This window comes from Montipora capricornis, chromosome 4 (genome assembly GCF_036669925.1).
Source record: "Montipora capricornis isolate CH-2021 chromosome 4, ASM3666992v2, whole genome shotgun sequence".
NCBI lineage: Eukaryota > Metazoa > Cnidaria > Anthozoa > Scleractinia > Acroporidae > Montipora > Montipora capricornis.
This window is the reverse complement of record NC_090886.1, coordinates 51,596,930-51,609,429: the sequence shown is the minus strand read 5'-3', so window position 1 is coordinate 51,609,429 and position 12,500 is coordinate 51,596,930. Positions and strand designations below refer to the sequence as shown.

The window sequence follows — 12,500 nt, the reverse complement described above, 5'->3', positions numbered from 1 at the left end:
TACACTTGTTGGTCTTGCAACTCACAGTAGCACAAACAAGAAGCAGAAACTTCAAAGAGAATACCAGTAGCTTCTCATGCCCTAGGTGAGTGAAGGGGGCTGTTTCAAAACAGCCCCATTTTGGGCCTGAAAAATAATTTGTCATACTAAGGTCGGCCTGTAATGAAAAACTGATATCTGAGCATATTTAAAAAGCCAAAAAAAATTGCAAAGTTGATTATGTCTCCTGGAATAGGCCTGATTTTTTTCTATACCTTTGAGAAATACTCCTCAAGGCTGTCAGTCGGAGCTGCTAATAGCCAGTGCAAATTGCCAGCTACTAAGAGGTTGACAATGAATAAAACACACAAACTTGCAGCTAAAGATAGCCGCCCTGATACTTTCCTTGTGTAGCCACTTTTTCAAATTAACACGACAGCCCTGTGAATTTCAAATTATTGGTCATGAGCAGAAGATACAATGTATATTGTTTTATTGAAGAACTGTCAAATCTTTAAATTAATTATAACATTATTTACACATGGCTCTACTTGAAGACAGTATTTTGCAGTTACAGTTACATTTTAAAATGAAACTTTAAATATGAATAATAATTATTATTAGAAATGACATTGTCAAAAATTGTTAAAGTCTGTACAAAAAATCAGAAATACTACCCTCAATTTTTTTTAAAAGTACTCTAAGAAATAGTTGGTTTTGATGCATTGAATAGACAAAAGCTACATTGGCAACTGGAGACAAATGAACATTACAGTATGTCTGCCAGAAATGAAAGAAGAACAATATTATTATTACTTGTGCTCTTATTACCTGGTACCAAGGGAAACAGAATGTTATTATTGTACTGTATGTACATGCAATAAAAATAATATTATTTTATAACAACATAGAAAAGGAAAACATTTTTACAATTTTCTTCTGAGTTTATAATAACTATAACAACTGATGCTTTGAAAATAAATCTCAAAACATCTACTTCAGCCAGACTTACAACCACTATTAATATTTTGTAATGTCATGAATACTGTCTTGCTAGTCATTTCAATGAGCTTGTATGACTCGTACATGTATTTCCTGTACAATAACCCATTATGTATAATTTAGCTACTCATAAAATGCTTCTCTGATTTGTATATTACTGTGTAACAATGTATGTCAAGCTTGATATCAAATTTTTAAATAAATGATAAAAAAATCTTATCTTTTGAAATTTACTTAATATTTATTTTCACTATTACTTTTATTACTATCACTAGACTCATCATTTTCTTTAAGTTTGAATTGGCAGGGGTGGACCACTGTGAATGTCACTTTCTGCCTCCCAGTTCCCCTCTGATATTATTGAACGAGCAGGTGCAAAGATGTTTGGAAACCTGAAAAGGCCAAAGAAAGCTGATTGAGCGGAAAGCGATTCATAGCAGGCCAGTGAGATTAGTATAGGTACAGTAATAGCATGATATGTAGTGATATTTGGCATAAATACCACAAGTGATATTTCAAAATTGTTATACATAATTTCGCGAGCCATTAGGTGAGTGAAATTTCTGACAATTTTGAAATATCACATACAAATCATGCTATTATTTGTTTATACTACAACTTGAGAAATTCATGTTATGCCAAGAACTTTTGCAACTTTTCGTCGAGTTGTGTCACTTTGTAGGCAAGCAAATTGGTTTCAAACTTCTTGGTTTTTGGCCCAGCTGGTCCAGACATTGAGCCAGGTTGATAAACTTTTCTTAGCATTTGGTTTTCTGAATTTTCTATTAGTTCTTAACCCTCCAAAATTTGAAAATCTGGAAATCTTTCCGCCATTTTTTCGTAACTCGTGCGACAAGATTATTTCATGATTTTGGTTGCCATAGTAACAGTAATTTTCACATGTAAGTATTTCAAATTAAGGTGAAATACCTCTGCTCTCAGTCGATTAAATTGCAGAAATTTCTCAGGTAGCAGTATAAAGCATGCAATTCAATAAGCCATTTTCGAAATATCAAATGCTAAGCTTGATAGTGTGGCAGTAAAGGACAAAAACAATAGAAACATGTTGGAATGAATGTGAAAAATATTTGCATATCATCCACTTTCCTTTGTCTTTGTCCTCAGAACCTCTCTTTCAAGCTGAATTTTAATAATATCAAAAAAGGCCTTTTGTGATTGACCAATATTAGAGAAAATCACAAATTTCTGTGTAAAACAAAAAATACCGCTATGAGAAAACTCAAGTGAACAATAATAGGGACCTTAAGATACACATACAAAAGTATACATGTATATGGGTAGGGGTATTGTGCCTGTGCAAGTGAAATGTTCATGCACATAGCCATTTTGATTAACTAAAGATACCTGGAGAGTTAAAACGCGGAGATTGGAAAGGACTCAAAGATGGCGGCTGCAGTGGCACATCAATCCATTTTGAAGCACTTTCTTTACAACTAAAATTTAACTTTGGCAAAAATATCTCAACAGACTTGCCATAACATTACCAAGGGGTCATAAAATTCACATTTGCACTTAAGGACAGTGGCTACTAATTCAAAGGTATTTTTGCGCGGTTTACTGAATATGCGGGAAAAGAAGATCTTAACAAGTGTTATTGAAATCCAAAATGAAATTTGGGGGTAAACACGCATTTTTTGAAGATAATCAACAATATTTGTAAAAAGCTTTGAAATACAAAGCAATGTATGGCATTCTTTTCCAAATTGAAGCTTAATTATCTCTGAAAAATGCATGGTTACCCCCAATTTGGATACCTAGAGCACTTGCTAAGTTCGGCTTTCTCCGCATAGTTTTGAACCGCGCAAAAATATCCCTGTATTGACAAGCATCACCCATAGGAGATCTGAGTATCTCGAGATGCACAGAATGTATGCACAATAAAAATAGTAGGCACCGTCCTTAATCCATTGACACCTGGGAGTGGGGCTTAACAGATTTTACTCATCAACTGCGGGTGTCCTTGGGCAGTTGAGGTGTCAATGGGTTAAAACGTCATAAAAACTTATTCGTTTGTCTATTGTGTCTTCTCTGTAGTTACTTGTAATTTTTCCGCAGGTAAACTGGTGTCAACCCAGAAAAACGGCTGGGTCTAGCATGTAAGATGAATGACATCATCACAAAATGAAAAAAACATGGCGTCCCCTGTACACCGATTTTGTGGTATCTTAAGGTCTCATCATTATTGGTCATCTTCTTTTCCATGATTTGTGCAATTAAATTCTTCAAAATACCACATACCTTGATTGCGCAACATCTTCTGCTGGTTTCCTGTTCAACAAAGTGGAGTTGGGAACTCTTGCCTGCATTATTGCAGCCAGTGGTCTAGTGCTTCTTGGAAGAGCATCAGAATGTGGGATTCCCGTGATTATACCATCATACAGTGCAGCATTTTCAACTGAGTTCTGAGGGGCTTGGATTGGTGGTAGGGAAGGGACACTGGAGAATGCATTTGATGAGCCTGAGATGAAGTTGGAAGTCCCTCCCTCCAGCATGTGAAATCGTCTCCTCTGTCGTCTTCTGGCATCTCTACTAGCTTTCCAATTCATCAGAAATCTTTTGGCGGTTTCATTAATTTCCTTGCCATCCAACATAACTGTCACAGCAACACAATGTGTAAAATCAGTATTTTGGCCTGTCAATTAACAATTTCACTCCTAAACCGGCCATACTTAGTATTTTACTCTGTCTAACGCCAGACTATTTTACTCGTCAATGGGTAACCCCCAGGAGTCGATGGGTTAATTAAAGCTATATAATTATTATAATGACTAAAAAGACCTTTTAATTTTCCTTAACCCATTGACTCCTGGGGGTTCCCCATTGACGAGTAAAATCGTCTGGCTTTAGACAGAGTAAAATACTATGTATGGCTGGTTTAGGCAGGTGCAGGGTTGACAGGGTTTTAATTAATAATTATGGAATGGCCATGCGTGACATATCTACCATTATGTTATGTGCTGAGTATGTTCTCTCTCTCTCACACACCAAAAAGACTTTTTCAATGAATTACCAAGGTGGGTTGTTTCTACAGAGACCAGATGCTGCTGTGTTAGTGGAAGTTCCAACAAACAAATTTCGTGATGTCAAATGAGCTGATGAATGTAAATCAACAAACCCAGGGTAATAAGAATACTGATAACCGAAAGTTTCAAGCCCTTTGTCAGAGCTCATCATTTCACTAGGGCTTAAAATCTTTGGCTTTCTGACTGTCCTACAGTGGTCATTTCATTTTTATCAAGTGAACTCATTTTGATGCAGCCAAATTTGTGTGTTCTTAGTCATACCGGTGTTTACAAAATAAACCAACCCAAAAGTTTGTAGATGTGATTCGACCCTGCAGCCACAACAATAATATTTCCCTCAGAATTGTTGCTGCTTCAAATTATTTTATAGTGCATATACCTATAGATTTTGACATGACTATTACTCTGTCTCTGTACTTTTTCTTGTTACACAATGGATTTCCAGTTATTTCCAACCGCCACAATGACTGCCATGCATCCAACACTCTAGAAAGTTCCTGTAAAATAGAATTAACATAACATGCATCAAGCTGAGTGGAAGACATGTTCCTGAGAAGTTTGCAGGCCTGGCCACCAAATGATCACATGTTGCTAAATTAAATGTAGTAGATGCCTAATGGCTTGGCAATTTTCAGCTGAAAATGCTTTTTTTCAGTTTCTGTAGTTTCAACAATTTTCATGCCAAAAAAATTTTCATTTTCATTTTTAATTTAATTACTGAAACTACCTATGCATGAATGGGCTCAGATTTTGTACCATCATATCCTACCCACTGTAGATATTAACATATTTCCAAATTCCTGAGAGCGACATTGAAAAAATGTATCCCACAATACTGATCCTACATGTCACATAGAACAAGAGTGTGTAACTGTGCTTTCTTCCAATACGGAAACCTGTCATGAAGTCTCATCCTACATGTCACATAGAACAAGAGTGTGTAACTGTGCTTTCTTCCAATACGGAAACCTGTCATGAAGTCTCATCCCATTTCAACAATGCTTTGTAAAATGTTCCATTTAAAGTCTACATTGTACATCAAGACAGTTTCATGATCAAACAGCCTTCTGCTTGTGTTCCTCTTCCTTGCCTTGTTTCTCCACTGGAATTCAATTTTCAGTCTTATGGATGTGGAAATAAATTTCAGATCCACTCCACATGTAGATTGTTTTAGGAGAACTTAACATTATATTGTCATAGTATCAACATTTACAGCCAAAAACAGTCTCCTTTGACTCCTTCATTCCTGCAAGTGACACTGATAGATTTTATTTTATCTAACACCACTTGGGATTGACTGAGTGAACAATGCCTCGTTAGAAAACTGTGTTTTCTTTAATAAATAGTGGAACTTGTTAAGGAATTCTTTTCACCTACTTACATGTACATTGTACCTCAAAATGTTGTGGTCACATCAAATGACATAATAATATTTGTTATTACCCGGTACCTACCTTCATGTCTGAAAGGCAGTTGTTTTCTGTGAAAAACTGAGTCATATTTATCAGGCATTTCAACTCCTCAATGGAATCAATGTTGTTCTCTGATATGTTCAGCACACACAAGGACTTCTAGCAGGGAACAATAACATTAAAAAACCATTTTACTTAAAATAATCATTATTAGAAACCTCCAGGAGTAAATTGGTTTAACCGTGTGACCACAAATTAATTTTATACTTACAGACAAAGCCTGCAGTGATCGTGGCTCAAAGAGCAGTTTTTCTCCAGGTGGTAGGTCTTGTTTCTCGATGTGGAGCTCCCTTAGACTTTCTAAATTTTCTAACCCTTCAATGACTGTAATTGAATTTGAACCAAGGTACCTATAAACACAAAATACACAACACATTTTGGTTTTGAATCTGAATACATACCTACATGTTATTGTATCTCATGAAAGAGTGGAGTGAATGGTTGGTAAAGAAAGGATTGGTATAGGTGGGGGGGGGGGAGAGATTTGTTTGTATCCCATTCCCTCCCCACGGGTAAGTTAGTCCTTTTCTGCTTGCCTATAAATGGAGACTCTGGCCTTCTCATGGCTAACCATGGAAGTGTGTAAATGAATCAAGTTTCACACAGACTACAAACAAATGCATCTTTCTCATCTGTGTGTCTGTGTGGGCATAAATGAACACAAACAGATTCATACATTGACATACGTTTTCCAATATCAAAGTCACTAGATCTTGAGAGAAAAGAAAAATAATTTGGGGGCAGTCCTGACTTGCAGTTTTAGGGTGCTCATGTGCACAACACCTTGGAAATTGGTATTGACAGCTGAATGATTGTCTCCCGGAAATCTTCACTACTTACAACTTTGTTAATCTTCTGAGGTTGTTAAGTCCCTCTATCTTTGTGATTTCATTCTTTTGGAGGTACAAATGGGTCAAGTTGCTTGCAAATCCAAGGTTCTTGATCTTTGAAATGTTATTGTCATAAAGATAGAGAACTGATAGATTTCGGCAGTGATAGAGGTTGTCCTGTAATTAAAACAAGAACGGTTCAGTTTATAAAATAAGCATTACTGCAGTTTTACAGTACGCGAGCAAGACGAAGCGACCCTTAAATGAACTCGGGTGCTTTTTTTCGAAATCATCTACTTACTATTTCGTCAATGTTCTTTTCAGAAAAATATAGATGAGTCAATCTTCGCACATATTGTTGAACAGTTTCATCTCTTCGTTTCTTGGTGTGGCTTGGAGATTTCGCGATCATTTCGAAAGTTATCTTTCCCATTTTGAAGTTATATATAAAATGATTCGCTATTACAAGTGTTTTGTGTTTATGCTACTAATCACGTGACAAGAAAACAGTTTTTCGTTTCCTTGGAAACAATCTTGGTTCTTAGGCTTCTCCTAAACGAAAGGACGTGAGGAACTGTGCGCTAAGCCGATCTGAAAGAAGATGGCAGCCGGAGGAAAAGTGACAGGTATCAATTTTTTATCAACAATTATTGACTCTAAAAACTTCTGAAGATTAGATTTTCTTTAGGTGCCGTTGTGCATTATTACTGGACAATTGTTTTCTCAGGAATCTTTCTTATACACTTATTTTGAAAAGGATTGTTTTGCTATATGCGCGCATGGACGGCTAATTGGCTGTTCGATAATATTCCAGGGAATGTTGTTCACATGTCGTGTCCTTGGGCACTAGAAAGTGAAGCCGATCTGTCGGTGTCTAATACTCCTCACACCATTTCCATCAAGCTATTCTTTGATTATTTCCTGCTTGACTTGTAGCTTTCAAAGGAAACCAGCTCTATCGATATTCCGAAGCAACTCCGCAATAGATGGATTTGAACGTTCTATCGTACGCAGAATCACTTAGCGCAGGTCATTTTAAGTACGTGTGTGATAAATCTTCCTTGTATAAATAAATTTGAGTACCTCTACTTCCTACAAGAAGATAACAGAAATGTTCTGTAAGCTTTGTTGCGGAATATCTCCTCTCGAGATCGCAGATCAAGAGCAAAATTTAAGTCATGCATATTTAAAGTTCGCGTGTGTAATATTAAACGATGTACGTTTCTTCTTATTATGCTGATTTTTCACTTTGCCAATTTTAGATATACCCTGGTGGAATAAGAGGGTCCAGAAGATCACAAAATGAGTTGACTTGATCTCATGTCGCCTTATTATGTCGGGAGATCTTCAAGCAACAATTGAATTCTCTGTGGAGTTTTCATCGTTCCACAATGTTGATCTCTTCCAAAGAGGGTCAGTAAGATATGTTGACATTGTAATCCTTTTTTCCAGGGACCGTTTTTATTGTCAGTTAATCAAAATGGCTTTTAGCTCTTTTTGGATTGAAAAGCAATTATACGTTTTTGATTTTGTCTTTGTGAATCTTGGTGGAAACTTATAGAATTTTATAATCATTGGCATAGAGGTCATTCATTCATCCTTAATATTTTTATGAAAAAAAGCAAGGATAAAATTTAATTTTGGGGCTGTCTACTTGTATGATACTGTGTGTGTGTCATCTTACCTGTCATTGGAAAATTTGTGCATAATACTAAATAAAGATTTAAATGAGATTGTCAAAATAAATATTAATTTTATCTGATGTTGGTTTGAAGTGAATCAAAGAGTTGCCTGCACTTAACAGCTTAACTGCTAAATATCTCCACACTGAGTTCTTCTGTGTGCTGATTTTCTTTCATGTAGCTTGCAAATGCAGATGAATTTCGGCCGTCATTTAGAGAAACGATTGCCAGAAATACGTTTCCGTTCACAGGCTAGCTTTCATCATATTTATGAGGATATTTTAATATGAAAGGTGATGTTTGAATGACTTATTTGATTATCAATGAAAGCTGTGAAACATTCCAAAATTCAACCTACAACGATAAAATGACTTTGAGATCCCAAGGAGTCTGGTTAAAATTGAATTTTTTGGATACCTTCATTAGTATTGGGCTGTATTGTGAAAGCAGTTGTTAGAAAAGAAACGCATGTTTTTGGGCGGTTGTAAAGTGAAGCAGACCACAGCAATATTTGAAACAAACATGAAGACATGCTTTTTGAGGGGAAATGCAAAAGCATTTACTACTTGTTGCCTGTCACGTCTGACAATCCCTGCTGTTGCTGGAGTTTATTTTATATTTTGTGTACTGTACTGCACCTTATCTCTCATTATCATCAGATATTATCAAATTCGTTGCACACTGAAACCACCCCTAAAGACTGTATCTTGCATTGAAGTGGAGCAGAGACAGAGCCATGTACCAGGTAAATGTCTTGTCTTGTTAAATACCTGTACAAGTTTTTTTAAATTGTGTGTATTGGGCACTGGCACAGTTGTAAAATTTTGCTTCTTATAGGGTATTAAAGATCTGTAGATCAGAAGTAAGATAGCAATACAAGACTGTAATTTTATGAGTCCTGGGTTTCAATAAAATAAAAACCAGCAACAAAGTGTGATGGACGTCTTGAGAAAGAAGCATAATTGAAAGACAGCCCTAAAATTGACATACTGTACTAGGCCTTTAATTAAGCCCTTCAATGTTTATTTGGTCTTTAGTTTCTAACACTGATCTTTACCTGTTTTGTTATCAGGGCAACAGGGAACTGAATATCAATGTGGATCAACTATCACTCCATCTGGCTTGACAGCTGTCACAAAAACATTTCAAATTCTTTACAGGAATGAAGCTGTGCCAGTGAATGATTCCTTTCTTTTTCGTCTTTACATGTTGGTCAATAGTGATAAGGTAAATTGGTACGGTTTTCTCTATGTTGCAACAGGGTCAGAGGAAGGGGACCAGCGCTTAAAAAAAATAATGAGGGAATGTTTAAAATAACGCAACTTCAACTATGTTAAATCTTTCTAGTCAATGTTACAGTAGGTCAGGCACGGAAATTTGGTACTGTCAAATTGCTTTTAAATGACAATCAGTGATATCAAAGTTCTTGTGCAACGTTTATGTATCTCATCGACTTAGTAATTTGGCTTGATAATGATGACATGAAGTTGTTACACATCGCTCAACGACTTAGATAATTGTTATCACAGATTTGTGTTCTTACAGAATGTTTCACCAAACCTTGTGTCATGCCAATGACTTAATAAAGGTAAATTAACCACTGCACTTAAAGAGATTGACACCTGTCGTTTCAAGCGTCAGCCCTTTTTCAAAGCAAATCTCTGTACAGTGGTTCATTTACTTTTATCAATTGAATGCAGTTCTTAGTATTTGTTGTGTCCTAAATAGAGTTTAACAGGAGAGGGATCATTGCAGCTTCACTTAACCATGATTTTGAAAGTCCTGTTCTTTCAATATTTTATTGTTTTCATTGCTAGATGGTCCAGGAAGTTGACCAGGCTGATTTTCAAATGAATGTGGAACTATTATTCTCAGACTCAGAGTATGGGTGAGGAGTTTTTTTTTTTTTTTTGAGCTGAGTGTCGCTTACATGATTTTGAAACAAGTGGTAGTCAGAGCATATCTAATAGACCAATTCGGCTAGCACAATGCTGTACCCAATTCGAATCACTCAGGGTTAAAGATTCTTAGTGTAGCATTCATATGGAAATACAGTATTTGGAACAAAACATTTTATTCCCAAAGGATCTGAATTGGGTACAACATCGAGTGAGCCAAATTGGTCTATTTCAATGTATACTTCAGCCTAATTCTTTCATTTTTGTTATTGTACTTGTTGCTCTGTTATCTTTGATTTTAGAATTGACTCAATTGATTCACTGACCGTAGTGAGTACCCAGACATTGAAGCTGCACATGTCCTGTGTCAAGGGGCTCCATCACCATGTGCCAATCCTATTTGATTATTATCACTTTGCCGTCATCGACACTACTATTCATGCTACTGTAACAGCACTTGGTTTGCCTAATCACAGGTATTGTATGTTACATGTGTAAGTGACAAAAGATTCTCGACTGTATTGAACTGCTTTGTAAGTTCCTTGGTTATTTTATTCTGAGAGGTACTCTGTTTTTTTCAGCTCACTAAAAACCATCATTTAAGTGTTGTCTGCTTTGATTTCATATGATTGATTTTTTTATTTGTTCTCCCCATTTTTTAGTAGAGCATAGTGCTACCGAGTATGCTACATGTAGATAAAAATGTATCAGTATCAGTATTAGTATTATTGTTTTTGTTATTGTTATTATTATTATTATTATTATTATTATTATTATTATTATTATTATTATTATTATTATTCCTTCACAAGGCAAAAGTAAGATTTAAGTGTCACTGAGGAGAATTTTTGTATGACTGGATATACCGGTAGTTTAACCCTGGAAGATTCTTATGGATACATGTACATGTATACATGTAGCTCTTGCACTTCCTGAAACCTAAATATATTATTTTGGCACACACCCAGTGATAATCAAGCTACCTGTAAGTAAATGCGGTAATCATTGGTGATGCAGTGACCAGATAAGAAGGGAAGTGAATGATGATGATGATGATGATGTTGACAAAATCAATGATGCTATTGGTGAGGATGGTTGTGAATGTTGCTGGTAGAAGTGGTTGTTGTGATGAAAATAATGATATTGTCTGTGTAATAAAGTAAATTACATGTATTTGTACCCACAGCATTCTAAGACCTGCCAAGAATGCCTGGATGTCCAAACAGCCTTCCAATCAACGTGTCTCCTCACCTACTTTCTATGTTTCGTTGTTCAGTAACAAAGCGTTGGCTCCTCAGGTATTCATGTATGATGATTTCTTTTACTGCTGTTTTGGTTGTTGCTAAGAAAAAATACATTCACAATGATAAAAACTTTTTTTCCCTTTCACAGAGCTCTAAGACCGCTGTTGTTGAAAGGCAGTTGCAGTTTGCTTATGACACCCACAGGTTTGTCAACAAATACAATGAAAGCAGGAAGTTTGTATTTTGGCCTTTATGAACAAGGCGTTACTTGATTATGGTTTCCTTTTTTCATCCAGGTCATTATGTAGTACGTTGTTGTCTTCTCAAGTAAATCTGTTAGCTTATTTACAGTGTCTAATGGAACTTCTTCCTGAAAGCCAGAGAATTGGAATAGGTAATGTAGACGTTAATAGTGAAGAACTTTTGTAAGAAGGTGTATGTATTTGAACTGTAGATACACCTGTATGCCAGAGTTTGATTGGTATAGTGATTGTACAGAACAATCATTAGAGTGAGCAACCAAAGATTCTGATCAAAGATTCATGAAAAACAATCATTATGGTGGATTTACATGTAGACTTCTTTCAATCCTGGAATTTTATCTATTGTCCTTTTTTAAGATTTTAGATTATACAGTACATGTACATGTAAGGGGGCCATTATTGAAGCCTTCTCCCTTTGTGATTGTATTTGGCATAAAAATTTGATAGACTATCTCAACCTAGAGGTTCTTCTCCAGGTAGCCCAGTTTTCTTCCCTTGTCAAAATAACCCCCCCCCCCCCCTCCCCAGGAGGGGGTACTCCCAGAAAAATTTGGTAGAGGTTTGCAGCCCACTTCCTGAAACCCTTACCCTAATTTAGACCAAAATCTGCAAATTATTTTCATTTACGAGACATGATCGCAAGCTCTCTCTCTCCTCCCGCCCACCCATCCCGCAAACCCCAAGGCGATTACATCTAGCTGAGATCATGCATCAATTGATTGCGTAGCAGCTGCCACAAGGCCCCTTATGTACCCTCGATTTTGTCAAGGTGGCCCCTTTTGTACAGCTGTATGTAAGACTGCAAGAAAGATTGATTTAGCTCATGCCCACCTCAAACGCCCTAGGATGCCCCCTCCCCTGCCCCCATTGACAAGTAAAATCATTTGGCGTTAGACAGAGTAAAATCTAGTAATTAAGCCTCACTCTCAGAGGTCAGTGGGTTAATACAGGGACAATTTTTTCATTAGGATTATTCACTGGGAGTAGTTGTATTCTTTGTAACTGTACAGTTTGTCTTTTTTGGAACTGTGACGAAGTTTTTGGTGTGTAATGGATCACCTGATAGATTACTACTTAAGTTGATTC

The 12,500-nt window shown here is 36.3% G+C and overlaps 3 protein-coding genes across 5 annotated transcripts in view; 2 read left to right on the top strand and 1 right to left on the bottom strand.

The window, feature by feature from the left end:
- Positions 1-1,314, top strand: part of LOC138047336 (regulator of MON1-CCZ1 complex-like) — a 26,474-nt gene extending 25,160 nt beyond the window's left edge. For both annotated transcript variants that reach the window (XM_068894138.1, XM_068894137.1), the window contains one exon: positions 1-1,314. This exon is cut by the window's left edge and continues 322 nt beyond it. The gene's annotated coding sequence lies outside the window, so the exon portion shown is untranslated.
- On the bottom strand, positions 456-6,824 carry LOC138047338 (protein phosphatase 1 regulatory subunit 42-like). The gene is made up of 7 exons (XM_068894139.1): positions 6,629-6,824; positions 6,338-6,504; positions 5,709-5,847; positions 5,480-5,596; positions 4,405-4,522; positions 3,241-3,595; positions 456-1,373 (listed from the first exon to the last, which is right to left on the bottom strand). The coding sequence occupies exons 1-7, from the start codon at positions 6,758-6,760 to the stop codon at positions 1,271-1,273; spliced, it is 1,131 nt and encodes a 376-aa protein (XP_068750240.1). The 5' UTR covers positions 6,761-6,824; the 3' UTR covers positions 456-1,270.
- An 88-nt stretch (positions 6,825-6,912) lies between these two features.
- The window catches only part of LOC138047321 (protein FAM135A-like), a 20,797-nt gene continuing 15,209 nt past the window's right edge, over positions 6,913-12,500 (top strand). The window contains exons 1-9 of one of the 2 annotated variants that reach the window (XM_068894119.1): positions 6,913-6,953; positions 7,590-7,740; positions 8,669-8,754; positions 9,082-9,236; positions 9,827-9,897; positions 10,210-10,383; positions 11,094-11,205; positions 11,300-11,355; positions 11,448-11,545. In XM_068894119.1, coding sequence (XP_068750220.1) covers positions 7,661-7,740; positions 8,669-8,754; positions 9,082-9,236; positions 9,827-9,897; positions 10,210-10,383; positions 11,094-11,205; positions 11,300-11,355; positions 11,448-11,545 — 832 coding nt within the window. In that variant the 5' untranslated portion in view covers positions 6,913-6,953; positions 7,590-7,660. Of the gene's footprint in view, positions 6,954-7,264; positions 7,367-7,589; positions 7,741-8,668; positions 8,755-9,081; positions 9,237-9,826; positions 9,898-10,209; positions 10,384-11,093; positions 11,206-11,299; positions 11,356-11,447; positions 11,546-12,500 lie in introns of those variants that run through there. The other variant, XM_068894120.1, reaches the window with a different exon arrangement.